Source organism: Crinia signifera, chromosome 8 (genome assembly GCF_055691185.1).
Source record: "Crinia signifera chromosome 8, ASM5569118v1, whole genome shotgun sequence".
Classification (NCBI taxonomy): Eukaryota; Metazoa; Chordata; class Amphibia; order Anura; family Myobatrachidae; genus Crinia; species Crinia signifera.
Genome location: NC_139224.1, coordinates 58,664,902 through 58,685,048, shown reverse-complemented (window position 1 = coordinate 58,685,048; position 20,147 = coordinate 58,664,902). Strand labels below are relative to the sequence as shown.

Genomic DNA, 20,147 nt, shown 5'->3' with positions numbered 1-20,147 from the left:
GAATAGATGTCAATGGGGCAGATGTATGAACCAGCATTAAGTGCAGAAATGCACTTAACGCTGGTTAACTGGGGGGATTACGATTACCTGAAGTGCGCTAGTGACAGCCCGCCGAGTTACGCTCGGCGTGGCTGTCCCCTGCAATCACCCCAGTGTTTAGTGGCCGGGGCGATGTATTAACAGCTGCCCAGGCGTTAATACGCCCCGGCCGCTTCGCCAGCTCAGGGCTAGCGTTGTCCTATCCCCCACTGCAGGGACAACGGTCCTGCTTGTGGCTTGGGCTGCACTGGAGATCTCGCGGTTTTAGCATACCCATTAGAGCCGGCCGGGTGAGAGAGGGAGAGTGCGCATGCACGGTGCGCCGGGGGAGCCGATAAGGAGAACGCTGAACATAACGGCTTTCCTTATCTGCCCCAATATTCCTAGAAAAACTGTACTGCAGAGCAAGCGTGTCATATAATGTATGTCTACATCTAACAATAAGGCCTTGTCTACAGAAGTAATAAAATTGCAGGGAAACACGTGCACTTATTCACCCCCTATCATAGATAAAACATAGAATAACAATTATTTACAGGTAATCACTGACACGTCAAAGGAATCTGTCTTCTGCACCTGGCTTGGACTGTCTCTTTAAAACAAGACGTACTTGCTGGCTGCCGCTAGGGCACATTGCTAGGCGCCGCGGATGAGACGAGTCAGGTGGGTGTAGAAAGATGGCTTCCTGTTAGCTGCCTTGGGAGCACCAAGGTGGTAGATCTTACGCACTTAGAACTTGACATAACATATAATTACTGGGATATGATTGATAATGTGCATTTGTTCCGTATGGTCCGGGTGACTAATTTAGGGTTGCAGCAGTAAGGGCAAGTCTCTCGCACAGCTTCGGCGCTAGGATGTGACGTCATCACCAGACAAGGAAGCGAGGAATAGGTGGCGGCGCAGCACGTGTCGTCTGTACAACAGTGTGCTTGTCTAGCGATCGTGAGTTTCTTTTCGTCACGTCTAATATGATACTTTAATTATCGTGAGTCTGTATTGATTCTGGGACATGTAGTTCCGCTGTGCTTTAAAGGAACAGGTTGATTAGACTGTGTATGCGTGTAGGAGACGTTGTTGCACATGCACAGAAGCTGGTTGTTGGTGTAGGTCTGTGTGGTTCCCAACCTCAGTTCTCAAGGACCTCTTAACATGTCACGGTTTCCAGGTCACGCGGAAGGTGCACTTATTATTCACTGACACATTTTTACAGATCCACAGGTAGAGCGATACTGTGTGAAAACATGGAAAATATGAACTGTTGGGGTACATGGGGACTGAGGTTGGGAACCACTGAGTAGGTGCCCATAGCAATGAATTAGCATCTAGCTATCATTTATTTAGAACAGTCTCTTAAATGACAAGTTAATTGGTTGCTCTGGACAACTTAACTATCTTATTAGATACTCCCATTCCCAATCATCTGTACAGTAACTCCAGGATTGGGTTAAAACTGGAAAAACCTGGAATGCTAGACTGGTTCCTGCCACTGAGGAGCCTGTATTGCATATCACTCTCTTGGGTAGGGATGGCCATTGATTCCTAATTATCGATGGTTTATGGCTGATGAAGAATAGTTTTGCATCGATGGGTAGAACACAATGGCATACCTCCCAACATGACCCATTCCAGGAGGGACACAATGCTCTGTTCCTGGACATCCCTGTTCATTTATGATTGCCATCACCTGTTTTAAACAGGTTAATGGATAACAAAAGTGTCTCACCATAGGTGATTTTAATCATAAATTAAGATGAAGTCCAGGAATAGAGCATTCTGTCCCTCCTGGAGAGGGTCATGTTGGGAGGTATGCAATGGTTTCCCTCCATTGATGGCAAACATAACTGAATAGGGTACTTGTTTCCTAGCACGGCCACAATCGCGGGCATCGGGTGTCATTTTTAGTGGTCTGCGACGCGACCGACGCGATGCCCCCGATTTTGCCATTGAAAAAAGTCAAAATCGCGGTACGCGTCCTCCGACCTTTTCATACCCCCACTATCCATGTCGGCGTGGAGTTGAGAATAGAATAGTGTGGCGAGCGCAGCGAGCCACCGAGCCCGAAGCGTGGCGAGCGGATGCGGATACCTTCACAGGTAAACGCGTCCCTTCGCGGGCTTCACAGGTATCCGCATCCCCTCGCGGGGCTCGCTGCGCTCGCCACGCTTCGGGCTCGGTGGCTCGCTGCGCTCGCCACACTATTCTATTCTCAACTCCACGCCGACGTGGATAGTGGGGGTATGAAAAGGTCGGAGGACGCGTACCGCCGCCCCTCGCAGGCTCGCTGCGCTCGCCACGCTTCGGGTTCGCGTTGATCGTGGGGTGGCGTAAACTACTTTTGGGGGGACATTTCACTGTTCAGGGGTGTTTTTTGGGTTTTCTGGCCCATTTACCATTGTTCCCTATGATGATTTGGGTAAATTGAGCCATTTAACATTGATTCCTATGGGAAATCGGGGGCATCGCGGGTAAATTGAGGCATTTAACATTGTTCCCTATGGGGAAATCGCGGGCATCGCGTCGGTACCATCGCACCCGATTTTTTAGTGCATGCGATGCCCCCGATTTTTCCTCACGATCGTTGTGGCCGTGCTAGGAAACAAGTACCCTGAATAGTTTATTATTTCTCCCCAAGGGGCCAGGAGTCAGAACACACTGCACATAAATACCGGATCTCAAGCAGGTTTGCAGTGTGAAAGCAGAACAGAGAGCTATAAGACAGCGCAGTGCATATGTAACGAGCCGCTCATTACATATGCACTGCACTATCATAGCTAATGCCTGAGTCCTATATACCGGTTCAGAGCCGTTCATACTGCATAAAAAAGTCTCTGAACCGTGTAGGACTCTGCTTTTTACCCGTTTGCAAATACCGGTTATTTGTAACCGGTAAATGCAGACTGGTTCTTTCACACTGCAGCTCTAACCGTTTTAAAATGCTAAAAAAAATCGTCAATATACCGGTTAAGAGCTGCAGTGTGAAAGGGGTATGAGTATAGCTCTGCCCCTGACTCCTGTAAAGCCCCACCCCCAGAGGCTAATCAGTCAAAGTAAATTGAAGACCATCGATACGTAAAACCATTTATGGTCATCCATTGCATAGTTCCCCCCCAGGCTTTTTGCTCCAGACCATTCTGTTTTTTTTCCAATCTGCGTAATGCACAATCTGCGGTTTATATCATTTTTTTTGAGCCAGCTTTAATGAACAATAGCAAAGACAAAATCAAAGTAAAATAAAAAAAACTTTTTTTTTATTTAATTTATTTTTAGAAATTCTTCAGACTAAAGTAGTTTGCCTTGGTCTCCGGTAAAATGGGGAAAAAGAAGAAAGTGCACGCTATACGACAGGAGCTGGTATTTGATGAGGAAAAGAGGACGTAAGTGCTAAATCCCAGCATACAGTATAAGATGTGTTTTAATAATTCACAATGAAACTGCACATAAATGTTACTGTAAATTACAAACTGTAGTTTATATATGGTCCCATTTATAGTTTGTCATAATTCTGTTTATATATAAATACCTATTTCTATCATTGTGCAAATGTTCCAAACTCTGCCCTTTTGGAGTAAATCTGGGTACACGGGATGCAGTTAAAATCCCGGCGGTCGGGATCCCGGCGTTCAGAATCCCGACGCCGGAATCCCGACCGCCGAAATGCTGACACATTCTCCCTCCTGGGGTGTCCACGACACCCCTGGAGGGAGAATAAATTAGTGTGCCGAGCGTAGCGAGGCACCCGGCCCGCTGCGTGGCGAGCGCAGCGAGCCCGCAAGGGGGGGCGATCCACGTCCCCCCCTTGTCGGCATTTCGGCTGTCGGGATTCCGGCGTCGGGATCCCGACCGCCGGGATCCCGACCGCCGGGATTCAATACTGAATCCGGGTACACACCTCACAGATATATCTGCAATCAGTCAACCAATTCAGGTAAGCATATACACTTAGGATTAATAAAAAGAAGACAGAGGCAAAGGTCTATGATACAGACATCATTACACATCATCGGCTGTGCCTGCAGCACAGCCACTACCACATCTAGCTCTTTGTACAGGTGACCAAATGACCACCCATACATTGGGCTACAGGGACTGGCATCAATGCTGGGCAGTGAAATTTAAATGCCTACCCATTTGTGATGTCAGCAAAGACACTATTCTATTCTATACACTTAAGGCCCCCATACATTATGCGATTTGGGCCTGATTTCACCCGATTCGGATGAATCGGGCCGTGAAATTGTCCCAAATCGCATATTTTGACACCCTGTCCGACCCGATGCGCGGTCCCGTGCGGATCGGAGTCGGGCAGTCGGACCGGCTGCACATAAGATTTCCTAAATTTTATGTGCAGTCTCCAGGCAAGGTCAGCAAGCGGGGGACGCCGGGGAACTGCGGGAACAGCCGGGCAAGTCAGCAGGCGGGGGACGCCGGGCATGGGGAGAGGCTGGAAGGGGCAGCTGACACACACACAGACAGCGGGCGGGGGAACGCCGGTGAACCGGCGAGGGGGAACAGCTCACGTGCTGGGCAGGAGGACCAGGCAGCCGCAGCTTCAATACAAATGAATGGGGAGGAGGCAGTGATTGGCTGAGAGCTCTCAGCCAATCACTGGCTCCCCATTCTTTGTATTAAGTTTTTCTTCCTTGCAGCTGCGGCTGCCTGCCTGGTCCTCCTGCCCAGCACGTGAGCTGTTCCCCTCGCCGGTTCACCGGTGTCCCCCCGCCCGCTGCCTATGTGTACACTGCCCCTGCCAGCCTCTCCCCATGCCAGGATCACAGTGTCCCCCCGCCTGCTGACTATTTGTCAGCTTACCCTGCCCAGCTGTTCCCTGCAGCTCCCCAGCGTCCCCCACCCGGCTCTCTCCCCTGCAGTTCCCCGGGGACTGCATATGATAAATCCATGAGATTTATCATATGCAAAATTTGGCACATCAAGTGCCTAATCGTGTGCCCCCCTCCCGGGGAGTTGCAGGGGAAATCAGGTCCGACTTGTCCCTAGGACAAGTCGGACTAATGTATGGGGGCTGATTGGCTGCTTTATGTGTCTTTGCTGACATCAAAATGGGTAGGCATTTAAATCTCACTGCCCAGCAATGAAGCCAGTCCCTGTAGCCCAATGTATGGGTGGTCATTTGGTCACCTGTACAAAGAGCTAGATGTGGTAGTGGCTGTGCTGCAGGCACAGCCGATGATGTGTAATTATGTCTGTACCAATAGATCTTTGCCTCTGATTGTCTTTTTGTTTATTAATCCTCCCCTAGCTGGTAGTATTTCATTAACATAGTGTTGCAACTCGATTATGTCAAGTTGTTTCCACTTGGGCTCCTGCAGGAAGGATGACTATTTCTTAAGGTCCATACACACTGGACAGACTACACAGTTTGTATAGACAACAATGATGGGGGAAATCGCTTGGCTAAAAATCGCTCAGGGCATACACACTGAGCACTTTTCGCCCGTTTCATTTTTTTTTCACTGGGTTAGATGACTTTCCATAGCAGGATGCTATGGAAAGCCCGCCACTCATCTGCTGATAATACTAGCAGATGAGCAGAGGGGCCAGTGATGATGCGGGAGGCACGTACACAATGGGCTCAGTCGCCCAGTGTGTATGGGCCTTGACAACTTATACCTGTAACCAGCAGTTCCCAAACTTTTATGAATCACAGTGCCCTAACGTACCAACATTTTCATCACGGTAACCGTAGGCCAAAGGTTTCTTATGGCAAAATTCAGAAATAAGAACTGTTGAAGTAAATAAGTTGTGCTTACCTGTTGTTCTTATGCTCAGTAATGTGGTGGTTGGAGAGTGATGTGCTTTTGTTTATCCACATATTTTAAAATTGGCAACTACCAGAACTGATCCTCATTGCCTAGAAACAATCTGAATTGGTGCTGGGCGACTAAGTCTGGGGCCACAAATAGCAAACCGGCCTGTCCCGCTGCACCGCACGGTGACTGCACACAGGCTCCTATGTGGCCCCCCACACATTAGCTGCTGGGCCGCAGCCGCTGCCTCCTACTATAGCATGCTGCAGTAGGACGAGACAGCTGGATTTTGAGAAGAACATATACATTGAAATGTATGTATTCACACAGTGTGGCTGTGCCGTACTGTGTAACGCTAGAAATCAGGTCAGCAGTGGTCAGATCCTGTTCTGCAGGATTTGGCCATACTGCTTTGTGTGACCCCCACACAGCCTCCTTGTTGCCGAGTGGGTTCCGCTGAACTATGACGTCATCCTAACTCAGGTCCCGCTATGTGTGGCCTCAGCCTAACTCGTGGCACTATTGCATGTGTCCTGTTGCACCCAGTTTCATAACCATGACATTTTTACATGTGCTATCAGCACCATTGTCTTCAGTATATGTACTTACATTTGCTGTGTACCAGTATTCAAAAATTCATGTTATTATTCAGTTTTCACAAACAGCTGTCCAAAAATATACATTGCTTGCTGTATATGTAGGGAAAAGCATCACCCTTTATTCTTCTGATAAACCCCTGAAACTTACTGTAAGCATATTCATTTGACTGAAAGTTCTTGTATTTTATGGCTAGAGTTCATGTAAACTACATCTTATACCCCTTTCACACCAGCCTAATTTGCCGGGATTACAACCCTGCTATGGAGCAGGGTTGTTCCAGGGGACCTGGCCGGTGTGAAAGGGATAGGGGGTACTTACCAGGGTTGCCGGTCCTCGATGTGCTGTCACGACGGGGATCCACACAGGCCGCGGGTGCAAATTACAGAAAAGATTGTGGATAAAGATAACGCAGCTCTCTGGTGCCCTTACTGCGCCGGAGAACTGCGTCATCTGCGCCCGCCGCCTGTGTGAATCCCCGGCCTGCACCGAGGACCATCTACAGGGGTTAGTACTCGCCGCCACACTTAAGCTGCCTCCCCGCCGCCAGCACGCCTCCTTCCCACCCCCTTTACACACCAGAAAATGCAGGGACTTTTCTGGTATGAAAGGGGCCAACCTGGGAATGGCCCGGCATGATCCCTGGGCCATATTCCCGGGTGGGACCCTGCATTTTCTGGTGTGAACGGGGTATAAGCCTCCATTGCTTATCTCTTGTATACTACCTCATATCATGCCCAATGTTTGCCTGAACACACAACAAATAATTTCATTGAAGGGTTATCATAGATGCAAATGTGCTGTAACAGTCAGTCTAGCTTCAAATGGTCTAATACTAATGAATGACTATAAACTGTTGCTATGGGTAACCACACACCTGCACTTTTATGTTAGTATACCCAACCCTGTGTGGGGATCTGAGCAACCATTTACAAGCTTATCCATCTGTTGTAGGGAATATTTGACTGGTTTTCATAAACGCAAATTACAGAGGAGGAAAGCTGCCGTGGAGGAGATCAAGCGCAGGATTAAGATAGAGCAGAAAAAGATGAGAGAAGAGGTAAATGATTATCAACAGAAAGCCACCTTTTATAATTTGTTTGATTAGCAGGACTTCAATATATTGTGGACAGGGACACCTGATTATCTGATGGGAGCATTGAAAATGAATGTAAAATCTCACAAATTGTAAAGGACTAGGAAGCAGTTTTCATTGACACTGTAAAGCAACACTTACATTGCCTTTAATTAAATAGATATTCACTGAGACTTGTGAACTGTCAACAACATATGTTCCTTCCTTACAGAGACATAAAGAATACGTGAAGATGCTGAAAGAGAGAGAAGAAGCTTTAGGTGAGCAACTGTCGGACATATTTCTAGATTAGGTTTTAGATCATTGTGAAGTGTAATTACAACCAGTTATTTATAATACTGAAAACCGCTGCTCGGTCAAATTAGTAATGCCCCACAGGTGCTGAAAGGCAGGAGTGCGATGTGATAGGGCCTTTTTGAATTTCCCTGGTCCAGAAACATGGCTTTTCAACCTGGGTTAATCCTGGGTCGGATCAGGGTAGCTGTGCAGTGTGAACGGGTGACCCAGTCCTATTTACACTATTGAGGATGCCGCTCCACCCCTCCCCATCTGCCGTCAGCGACGGGGCTTATTGTTAGGTTGCTGTGGGTAGTTAAAGTAGTAGTAGTAGCAGTAGTAGTACGTTTATTTATAAGGCGCCGAAAGTGTCCGCAGCGCAGTACATAGCAAACAAAAAAACAAATTACAAGGTAACGTACAGGGTGTGTTGAAAGATACAGTATAAGTAGGGGTATAGCTGGTAGAACTAAAATCAGCATCAGTTCAGAAGTAGGTGTCAAAATTGTCAAGGAGACTGAAGATGAAGTAGAGGAAGGAAAGAACAGGACAGGAGCACAGGTGAGGTAATGAGGTAGGGTGAGTACGTGAGGAAGGAGGGCCCTGCTCATAAGAGTTAACATACTAAAAATAGGTGAGTGGACGAACGAAATACAATAGGATAAGTAGGAACGGAGGGGAACGGAGGCAGGATAGGAGGATCAAAAGAGGTTAGGAGGAGGGATAGGCTAGTCGAAAAAAGTGGGTTTTGAGGGAGCGCTTGAAGGAGGTAAGGGAATCAGATAGCCTGATGGGTGGTGGGAGGTTGTTCCAGTGCAGGGGGGCAGTGCGAGAGAAATCTTGGACACAGGAGTGGGAGGAGGTGATTAGGTGAGAGGTCAGTCGGCGGTCAGCGATGGAGCGAAGAGGACGGGAGGGAGTGTGGATAGAGATCAGTGAAGAGAGGTAGGGAGCTGTGGAGGAGGAGAGAGCCTTGTAGGTGGTGGTGAGGAGTTTAAAGAGAACTCGGAAAGGAATGGGGAGCCAGTGAAGAGATAAACAGAGGGGGGAGGCGGAGGTAGAGCGGCGGGAGAGGAAGATGAGCCTAGCAGCAGCGTTAAGAATGGATTGGAGAGGTGCGAGGCGGGTGAGAGGTAGCCCAGAGAGAAGGATGTTGCAGTAGTCAAGGCGGGAGATGACAAGAGAGTGAATGAGAATTTTGGTCGCGTCAGTGGAGAGGAATGGTCTGATGCGTGAGATGTTGCGTAGGTGAAAGCGGCAAGACTGTGAGAGAGCACGAATGTGGGGGGTGAAAGAGAGGGAGGAGTCAATGATGACACCGAGGCAGCGCGTTTGGTCGGTGGACGTGAGCTCTGTTTCACCAATGCTGATGGATATAGTGGGAGAAGAGGGGATGTTCGGGGGATGGAAGATTAGAAGTTCAGTTTTAGCCATGTTTAGTTTCAGGAAGCGTTGGGTCATCCAGGCTGAGATGGCCGTGAGGCATTCGGAGACCTTGGACAGGAGTGATGGGGATAAGTCGGGGGAGGAGAGATAGATTAGGGTATCATCAGTTAAACCTTGCAAATGCCGGGTTGTTCCTGGGACGGTTTATAAGAAAAATGAGTGGTGCGCTATCACTAAGCAGCCGGCACTGGGTTGTCAAGCCCAAAATATCGTATAGGAAAAAGGGGGGATGTGCCGGCGCTGTCTGCTTCAATAAAGTATACTCAATGGTTTTGAAAAAAATGTAGAAATTTATTTATTACATTAAACTAAAACATTTCATATATAAAACACATAATTATGTATGCATACATATACACTAAAAAGGGGGGATAAAATCAAAAGATTTACTTGAAGCTGCGGAATATCACTGCTGTAGATTTTGGGGTGTAAAGCAGTATGCACAGTACAAAGTCTATGACTTCAATTGGGGAAATAAAGTTACCATCCTTATGGTGTTTTGCCTGGATATGGATTGGTTCCAGGAGAGTGACTCCAGAGTGTCCTTGCCTTGATGATATAGGCTCCCTATTTGGCGATGTCCTCTTATTTTGGCTGGAATTAGGGATATGGCGTGTACCCCAGATGAAGGTCCAGTTGGAGATGAGGCTCTTTGTCGTCGTCGGGACTAGGACTGGTCACTTGTAAAATGGATGGAGGGTCCAAATAAGAATTATATCAGGCTCAACGCGTTTCCCCGGCTGTATCAGTGGCCGGCTTCCTCAGGAGCAAGTGTGGACTGGTATTCCCAGCTCAGTTTAAATAGCAGTTGGATTACTCTCTTGATTGGTGTTTGATTGTTACACCTGTTCTATTAAGCACCTGTTGTGGTGCACTGACATTTACTCACATCTAGGTATGCATATAAAATAAATTATACAAAATAAAATAACCATTGAGTATCAGTATTTATAACTATCAGTCCTGGAGGCAGATAGGACTGATAGAAACATTTTGAGCACAATAAACACAATATAAATGAATAATGCACATTTATTATGGTCACGTGACCCAGAGCTTATGATCAGAATAAGTGATCCTTACGTAATAGGCCTTTCTTTCACATCTTTATGTTCCGATTCTTCTCAGTGCGGCGCGGGGTACCCAGAGGCACCTCCGTCCACCTCCGATTGCCGGTATCGGTGGTATGAACGGAGAAAAACCTGTAGGTAGCCCGCGCCGCGTCCGCCGCGTTGCTTAGGAACGGGCGCGTCAGCGTGACGTGTCGTACAAGGTGACGACGCACAGTGTGACGCTGCTCCGTCCCGTGAACGAGGAGACGCCGGTCCTGCCCCCAGCTCCACAGGGAAGCGTGCGCCCAACGTGCATTAGCTTGCTGCACGTGAACACACGCCCCCCGCGTTGCCGGGCAACAGTGTTCCTGGGACGGACCTGTGTCCAAATTCCCGGTGCGACCCAGCATTTGCAATGTAAAAGTGGTTTTATTTTATACCACTTTGTGTGGCTAGGTCAGTTTTAATTTTATCGTATATACCAATGGAAAAATGAGGGAAGGTATTCAGTAGGGCAATGTCCGCACGGCAGCGGGCGGCCCCATTAGCATATGGGAACGCCTAGTGTTTCATGGGAATTCCTATGAGAAAGCTGTGCGTTCTTATGCTAATGAGGCTATGACGCGAGTGCAGGGGGGGGGGGGGGTTGGATGTCAGCTGCCCACCCATTTCTTTCCCAGCTTGCATGCATATGTAAGAGACTTGAAAGTCACTGTTATATGCGTGCACGCACAACATCTTTCGATAATTCTCTCTGCACAATTTACATCTGCCCCACCTGCAGTGCACTTGGTTTTGTCCATTTGAAAAGGAATTTGCCTTTGCGAGTGAACCAGAGGGCCAGTGTGTGTACTTATAAGGAAAGGCTGTTATGTGGATTTAAAAAAAAAACAAATAACGTCCAAATACTTGCTGGGGTAGCCTTCCAATGATGTAGGAAATCAATACAGTAAGATAGCGTAGACAGGCGGCACTCTCCAGACTTTGGGCAGTATTCAATGAGGCTATAAGGCGAATTTCTGACTAAAACGGTGAATCACCCTATTCAATGACCATGATTCACCGAGTAGCAATCGCTATCTTTTTATGGTGAAGTGGAATGTGAACTTTTAAAATAAAATGTTTTGTTTTTTACAATTGGTGTCAAAAAATCTGGAATTTTATTCTGAGGAGGGGCATGCTATTTTTATTCATGTGCTGTAAGCACATGAATATATATTTAATTTAAAAAAATATATTTTTTATTTATTTATTTATTTTGCACAGAGCAGCCAGTCACTTCACCCGATCATTACATATTCATGATCGGGAGTAGTGAATATACCCGGTCCCCTGCTGGCACCCCCGGGGGGGGCAGCCTGTGCTGCCTGGCACCCGGGGAGCCCACCTCCCCCCCCCCCCCCCACAAACGTTCTGGGGCAGGCAGGGAGACTTCCATCTCCCTGCCTGCCACCATCCTCAGGCTCCCTGCGGCGTCCGCCGCAGGAGCTCAAATTCGCCATTCAGGGGCAGCGAGCCCCTGACTCGTTGAATACCGGAGCCGGCGAGGCTCCGGAACGCAGCGAGCAGTGGCGAATGTGCAGCGAATTCTAAACAGGATTTGCTGCAGGTCGCCGGTATTCACATTGAATACCGCCCTTTGTCAGAATGAAACAAGCCTTTATTGATCATGAATATATATTAAAAAAGTTATTTTATTTTTTCTTTAGAGGAAGCGGATGAAGTGGAGAGGTTGGTGACCTCAAAAACAGAGTCTCTGCTGTACGACCATCCCAATCACACTGTAACGGTGACAACCATCAGTGACCTGGACCTGTCTGGTGTTGGTCTCCTTCCCCCTGGTAGCAGACAGGTATGATAATAACCACACTATTGCCTGGGTTCTTTATTATTTTCATACTGCATGTTCATGGAGGCTACCAGTGCATTGACAGAAAAGATAAGTGGATTGGTGTATAATTCCGCAAGCAACCATTTGGTACTTGTTTCCTAGCACGGCCACAACGATCATGATCGCGGTCATCGGGGGTAAAATCAGGGCCATCGCGGGCATCGCATGCACTAAAAAATCGGGTGCGATGGGCCAGACGCGATGCCCGCGATTTCCCCATAGAGAACAATGTTAAATGCCTCAATTTACCCGCGATGACCACGATTTACCATAGGAAACAATGTGAAATGGATCAATGTACCCAAATTATCATAGGGAACAATGGTAAATGTCCCAAAAACACCCCTGAACATTAAAATGTCCCCCCAAAAGTACTATACGCCACCCCGCGATCAACGTGAACCCGAAGCGTGGCGAGCTCAGCGAGGCCGCGAGGGGCGGCGGTACGCGTCCTCCGACCTTTTCATACCCCCACTATCCACGTCAGCGTGGAATTGAGAATAGAATAGTGTGGCGAGCGCAGCGAGCCACCAATCCCGAAGCGTGGCGAGCGGACGCGGATACCTTCACAGTTATACGCGTCCCCTCGCGGGCTTCCCAGGTGTCCATGGCGACGCGGACACCTGTGAAGCCCGCGAAGGGACGCGTTTACCTGTGAATCTATCCGCGGAGGACGCGTACCGCCGCGGCTCGCTGCGCTCGCCACGCTTCGGGTTCACGTTGATCGCGGGGTGGCGTAAACTACTTTTGGGGGGACATTTCACTGGTCAGGGTTTTTTTTGGGGGTTTCTGGCCCATTTACCATTCTTCCCTATGATGATTTGGGGAAATTGACCCATTTAACACTGTTTCCTATGGGAAATCGCGGGTAAAGTTACCCATTTAACATTGTTACCTATGGGGAAATCGCGGCCATCGCGTGTGGACCATTTAAGCATTTTTAGCCGCACACGACGCGACCGACCCGATTTTCACTGTTTTCAATGCATTTCAATGGAAAAATCGGGGGCATCGCGTCGGTCGCGTCGCAGGCCCCTAAAAATTACCCCCGATGGCCGCGATTGTGGCCGTGCTAGGAAACAAGTACCACCATTTAGTTTACTGCAGGAAGAAATATTTGCGATAAACTTGCTTATACAAGTAAATTGGATGGAGGTTCTGTCAGATTGCATCATTTGTCCCTACTTTGTAATGCCCTGAACGATGGCATCACATGCAGTGGTTTACCTCAAAGGTTTATAAAAGCTGACCACCAATAGCCACAAATTGCACCATTATGTATGCGCACGTGGCCACAGAACAATGGCATTATTTGGGTTAAATTGTTGAAAATAATTAGATGTTTTTTACATTAGTCAGTCATCCGCTATCCGGGTACTGTATGCGAGAAGTTACATGCCATCTTCACTAATACACTGCAGTGTGGCCCATTTATATGGGTTACCATATAAGAAATATCAACATAACTGTTTGTGTGACCAGCAATATGCTAGTTATGCTGCTTTCAGACCGCATAACTGGCTTTGACCCTGTATTTGGAAACGTTTCCAAAAACGGGTCTGCCAGATAAAACCCCTTTCACACCGCAGCACTTAAACGGTATATTACCGTTTAAGTGCCGATTTTTTGACACTGGCAGACCCGTTTTTGGAAACTTTCCAAATACAGGGTCAAAGCCAGTGCAGCCTTCAGCCCTCCCCTCCGTGCAGCTCCCCCCCCCCCCCCTCGCGTGTCGACCGAGAACATGTCGACGCCCCCCCGCGCATGTCGACGCCCCCCGCGCATGTCGACGCCCCCCCCACCCCACCCCGCGTGTCGGCGCCCCCCCCCCCCGTGTCGACTTACCCCGTGCCGGTACCTCCGTTGTGGACTGCAGCTCAGTATGCTCGGAAAGCACTTATGAAAAAAGTGTCTTCCAGAAAATGGCTGCCCCATAGGAAACCCTGTTTAAAAAAACTGTCTTCCGTATAGGGGGCAGCCATTTTCTGAAAGACACTTTTTTCATAAGTGCTTTCCGAGCATACTGAGCTGCAGTGCCGGGAACCACAACGGAGATACCGGCACGGGGTAAGTCGACACGGGGGGGCGCCGACACGCGCGGGGGGGTCGACACGCGGGGGGCCGTCGACACGCGCGCGGGGGGTGTCGACACGCGCGGGGGGGGCTCCAGTGCTGTGAATACTTAATGAGCGCTCATTAAGTATTCACTGTGCTGAATTTAGGACCCAGCTCATTGGCTGGGTCCTAAATACCGTTTCTGAGCCGATTTTTGCGCTAAAATACCGGTTCAGAAACGGGTAGGACCCTGCATTTTAACCGGTTAGAAAAAACGGCATTTTCTAACCGGTTAAGTGGGACTGGACCTTTCAGACCGCACACATTACCGTTTTAAAACGGTAAAAAAACGGCAATTTACCGTTTTAAAAGTGCGGTCTGAAAGGGGCATAAGAGAAGACCATACAGCCATGACTGTGTACTGCAACCTGGAGCATTTATTAGCTGTAATTGGTTAAAGCACTTCTGTTTTTGCTACCATAGTTAAACAGTGCCCTCTAGAGGACAATTTGGTTATAAAAGTCAGCTGATGCATTGCAAGCTATAAGAGTGTGTATTTCAGGGAACAGCACCATAATCCGTTCTGGGTGTGATCAGGGTTAGGCTGCAGGGGAGAGGAATTAGGGAAAGGGTAAGCATTAGGCTTATGTTCTTTAGGAAGAACTGATGGGAATCTTACTGTCTAAGTGCCGGTGTCTGCATCCGGACTACCAGCATCCTTAACACTAGGGGTCCCATAACGCACCCTATTGATGTTCCAGTGGTTTCTGTACTGTCCTATTCCATGCAGGCCATTTGGGTTTAATTTTTTACACACCAAACATATATTTATTTTTAGATTTCTTGTACCTATTCTGGTTGGCACTGTTTTTATTATTATAATTTTGCTTTGACTTTATGTGGGCTTTTTACTTATTTTATACAGTAAAACTTCCTGTAAATTGGATTACCATTATATTTAGATTCTTTCTCTTTAAAGTGCATTTACAGTAACATTGTCTTGTGGTGGTGTAAAGGGACCTGCAGAGGAGGACTTATGTGTTATGTGCATGAGACAGTCTGTGATCTATATTTTCTACAGGGAGAAGATGAAGAGACAAAGGAAGGGGCACAGCCTAAACCCACAGTCCCTCTGCCCAAACAAGCTGGGAATCCGTTACTGTCAAAGAGGTAAATACCTGATGGTTCTGTAGCTAGGAGCTTCCCGCTGTGGTTCTCCACTCATTACACCTTACACCTACAGATCTTACACAGGTGGTTAATGTATCAAATAGAAGCATCTGGGTAAACCAGTCAGAATAGAGCAATGCTGAGACTATTACATCAGTGTTTTTACGGCTGGCAAGAGACCTCAGTGTCTTTAAAGTAGTGGTGATGGCGTGGCCACCTTTGGTTAAGAATTGTGGCAATTTAATGGCAATTGTTTACAGACGTGTGCAGAAGTGCAGTACACATAGATTGGGTTATGTGTGTGTGTTAATTTGAAGTACAAGGGGGGTAATTCATACTTGCTCGCTAGACTGCGTATATTTGCTGCCTAGCGAGCAGGTAAACGCCGCCCCACCGTCGGAATCCCCCATGCTACCATGTGAGCGAATGTGCATGAAACGCTGGGCGCGCCCTTCAGAACGCCCCCTGCCTGTCACTCGGGCATAGAGCACCCCTGGCTAATAAAAAAAATAGCCGTAGGCACTCGCTGTGGACATTTGCATATGCGCACAATCTTGTATGCACAGACCCCCAACATTGGGGACGGGGATGAATTTGAACCTGTGTGAACAGGTCTGAATCGGGCCCCAAAGGATAAGCAACTACAAATGTCAAACTGCAGCACATTAAAGTAAGCAATTAAGGAGCTGCCTGTAAATTGTAGGGTATGATTTCTGGGCATAGTTTCCCTGAAAAATCCACATCAATCCTAATCATTACTTCATGGTACTGCGTGATGCCCTTCCTCCCATATTGAAGTGCTTGATCCTGACAGAAGAGGTGTCTTGACAATGCCCCGTGCACAGAGCACCTGTGGTTGGTTTGATGAGCATGACACTGATGTCGGCCACATGGCATAGCCTTCTCTCTTACCAGGTCTTATTATCATCTAGCTTCTATACGATACTGTGGAACAATGGTGGAGACAGTATTTGCCCCCATCATGGATTAGATGTCTGTGATCCTCCTGTACAGGCCACACGTGGTGGATCAGCACCATATTAACTTACTTCATATTAGTATTTCCATTGTTTTTTTTGTGTAATAAATGTACATTAGGTAATATGCCCTCTCTCCAAAATACTATTCAGTATCTACTTTCTCAGATTGCTGCTCTTAATATGTTCGTTCCCAGAAGTAGCACTTTAGTTAGCCCGTGGCTTATACTGGTCATAAAACGATTCCTTGTTTTGTAGTAATGTTTTTCCCCATAGAAAGAGGCTATGAAATGCTATTGCTTCTATATGGGTTGCTGCTAGCAGAATGGGACTTACCAGCATTTCTGCTTATTAACCAAATACAACAGTCCCTAGGATTAGTTGCTGCAGTAAATGATCTGTGAGAACTCATTTAATTAAAGCATGTTTCTTGTGTATAATTTATAACTCCTATTACTGTAAGTCCCATTTATTTAATAGTTTTTATTGTTTTATGATGTTATGAGGAGAATCTTTACCCAATTGCTTCACACTGAAAAAAAAAAACAGAATACCACATGGCTCCTCCTACTTCCCCTCTTTGTGTTTCTCTCTCCTGCTCTTTTCTCAGTTTGTAGATTTTGGCAGGATTTTCTTTGATTGACAGGTCAACTGTTTTATGAGAGATACGGACTCTAGCTACTGATTATTACCATATGTCTGACTTGTACTAGTCCAATATCTGTTATTGTGTTCCCCTGTACTGCCTGCTTATATGTTTATGCAATAAGTGTTTTTATTAAAAAATTTTATAATTATAAATCATGACTATATAATGTATCCTGGTGTTTTAGGGTAGACAAAAAAAATATAATGAAAATCTGGTTTCAGGTTTGTCAAAAAGCACTGTATGTATGTCATAGTTAAAAGTGCATATATATAATTTTTTTGCACGCTGGTCTAAGGCTAGACCAGGCTGACACTCTGGATACTGACACCATAAATAAAGAAACTATACCATGTCGGGTGCGGTCAGCGTTTCTGAGGTCTTTACTACCTCTTTCGTCAGGGCATATATATAATATTTTGTTTAAATATAACATCTAGTATAAAGGATAAAACGCCATGTAAACCGAAGCAGCATGGTAAGTGTGGTGGATTTAATTTCTGCCACCGTGCACTGAGATTCTGTCCGACAAAACTCTAGTTTGTATAGATTGTAAGCTCCACTGGGACATGAACTGGAAAGCTATTCCTGTGCTGCAATGTGTGTGCTGTCTATGTAACTGTAAATAAACCTAATAAGTGTATGTAAGTGTCTATGCTTTGCCTGATATTTAGTGGAGATGTGATCTGTCCTTGCAGGATTTGCAGTCTCACAAAGTCTCTCCATGTTCGAAGTCAACGTAAAACGAACAAGCGCCCATCAAGGAATCAAGAGAGTACAAAGCAAACGGGAGTGAAGACGTCTGGACGCACGAGCAAAACCCAGCGCAGGAGACAGACTGGCAAAACTAGGAGGAACAGAGACTAGATATTCGATCTGTATTCCACATGTATGCTCTGCTCCAGCAACACACAGACTTTACACCAACGACGTGCCAACACCAACTTACTGTGGGTCTCCAGATGATTACTATTCAGTCTATAAGCAAGCTGGTGTTCATTCAACAATGCTTCACAATTCTGCAGGGAGAGCGAATTCCCAAATTACAGAGCAACATGATAAAGATTGTTTTTACCGATCATTTTTGTTTCCTGCTGTTTGTTGCCTTTGATGTTTGAGTCCTATCACAGGTAGCAATTTGTTACAGGTCATTCAGCCTCTACTGGCAATTAAATGGATTGAAGGTCCAATGGGGAGTCCCTGTGCTTTTCATAGAGCTACTCTGTAGCAAATGAGGAATAAGGGGGCGTGGCCGCTTGTTTAAAAAGCTCCAGGTACTGTGTACGATATGTGTATGACAAGACAAGTGGTTCCCGTATCATGATACAGGTAACAGAAGGGAGGGGGGTGGGGAGTGAGGGGGAGCTGTGTTCATATTAACCATGTAAGCACTGTGCATATATATGGCATGCAGTGCGGGAATGAGATTCATGTATCATGGTTTTTGTTTACAAGTAAATGGCATGTTTGCGGTAATCTAGATCTGGCACATGTTCTTGCAGTCCATTTAATATTTCTATCATGCACATAAAATTTCTTTATATTTTAAGTCCTCACAAATGTTTTTCTTCAACAGTCTTGTTACTGGGACTCCTCCATGAGTGAGATGCTTCATTCCCTATGTTTGTTTGTATGCAGGATAAGTTACTAATTGTCCATTTCACAAGTATTTACAGAACAGCATTGCTATAGGTGTACTCACATGACTCGTGTATGTAGGTGCGACCAGTGAGAATATATAAAAACTTTTACTTGGTTTTAAAATAAATGATGTTTAGAAACCGTCTTCTTTATTGTACAGTTCTCAGGGTGCTCGGAGATTGTGATGTTTCATATGCAGACATAAACTGTGTCCTGGAAATATACATTATTTAGTGGTAGAACAGGTGTAGTTGTTTTGTAGCTCTTGTACGGGTATGTATACCCTGGGGACATCGGTGCTATAGGACTGAGCTGTGATCATACAGGATATATATGTATATTTAATCTTGATAACAATGTATTTTCTAACAATAGAGTCTTGTGCAATGTGATACTTGTTTCATCATTTATAGCACTCATTTGAGGCCTGACCAAGAACATTTTGTATCAGTGTTGGCGATTATAGTGCCAGAACATACAGTGGGAATTTGTAGCCTGCTCATCTAATGCTGCAATTTTATCTGCTCCCTGGTCTGGGCCAGTCCTCCACCACAGACTCTTGGAGGGGCAAAATAACATTCTAATACCCCTTTTTACATTACACAAATAACCTGGGTTATTACCAGGTCGACCCGGGTTTAGGTGCAGTGTGAAAGACTCAGACTTCATAACCTGCATCGACCAACCTGGCAATTCCATCCGGGTTTTTACGATGGGTTTAGACCCCGGGTCTCCCTATGTATAATGGGCAACCCAGATTTAGTGTTACAGTGCCGTGCCGGGTTGGGCCCGCACCGGCTTTGCCATGGTAAAATGGTCTGAATATATTCTAGGACACAAAATGATTGCGTTATGAGTGTATTATTAGTGTTTCTTTTATGGGAGCAATGATTTCATTTTGTTAAACATGTATTTCATGATGTAATTACAATTTACAGTGACATTAAAATGAAATATTAAAATGTATTATTGACAAGCCATAATCCTTGGGCCAATTTAAAATTGATTGTGAATAATAAACTGATTGCCTGCTGCTTCCTATACAGGTGTTTACTCACCCCTGAATAAGGCCCCTTTCATGCTGAACCAGGATATTGCTGAGTTGCTGACTTAATGACCCGGATCAAAGTGCGGTCTAAATCTTCTAACCTGGGTCGAGCAACCCGACACTTTGACCCAGGTAACAAGAAGAGTTAATCCCAGGTTGCCCTCTGTATAATGGGTGACCTGGGTTTAATGTGAATGCGCCAGGATCCAGATTAAGGGTGAAAGCGGCATGTCTGCACGGTACTTATATGTTAGTTGGGCGCCCATTAAGCAATTTGCTTAGTGGGCTATTCTGCGTAGGGAAATCGCATTGCATGGGCCATGCAATGCGATTTTCCTATGTAATTTATTCACTGTTCTCTCAGCCCCGGGGTATAGCATTGCATTGCATTGCATCTGCCGCAAAACCACATGCGATCGTGCAGATGCGATTTTATAGGGTGTGC

General features: G+C 46.4%; 1 protein-coding gene across 3 annotated transcripts; it reads left to right on the top strand.

The window, feature by feature from the left end:
* Positions 1-656: 656 nt before the first annotated feature.
* NOL12 (nucleolar protein 12) lies at positions 657-19,620 on the top strand. 3 transcript variants are annotated; one of them, XM_083156499.1, is made up of 7 exons: positions 657-702; positions 3,310-3,416; positions 7,359-7,464; positions 7,712-7,760; positions 11,984-12,126; positions 15,302-15,390; positions 17,712-19,620. In XM_083156499.1, the coding sequence occupies exons 2-7, from the start codon at positions 3,352-3,354 to the stop codon at positions 17,878-17,880; spliced, it is 621 nt and encodes a 206-aa protein (XP_083012625.1). In that variant the 5' UTR covers positions 657-702; positions 3,310-3,351; the 3' UTR covers positions 17,881-19,620. The 3 variants fall into 3 exon arrangements, with proteins under 3 accessions (XP_083012625.1, XP_083012624.1, XP_083012626.1); XM_083156498.1 differs by lacking the exon at positions 657-702 and adding an exon at positions 723-984; XM_083156500.1 differs by lacking the exon at positions 657-702 and adding an exon at positions 1,155-1,260.
* Positions 19,621-20,147: the final 527 nt, after the last annotated feature.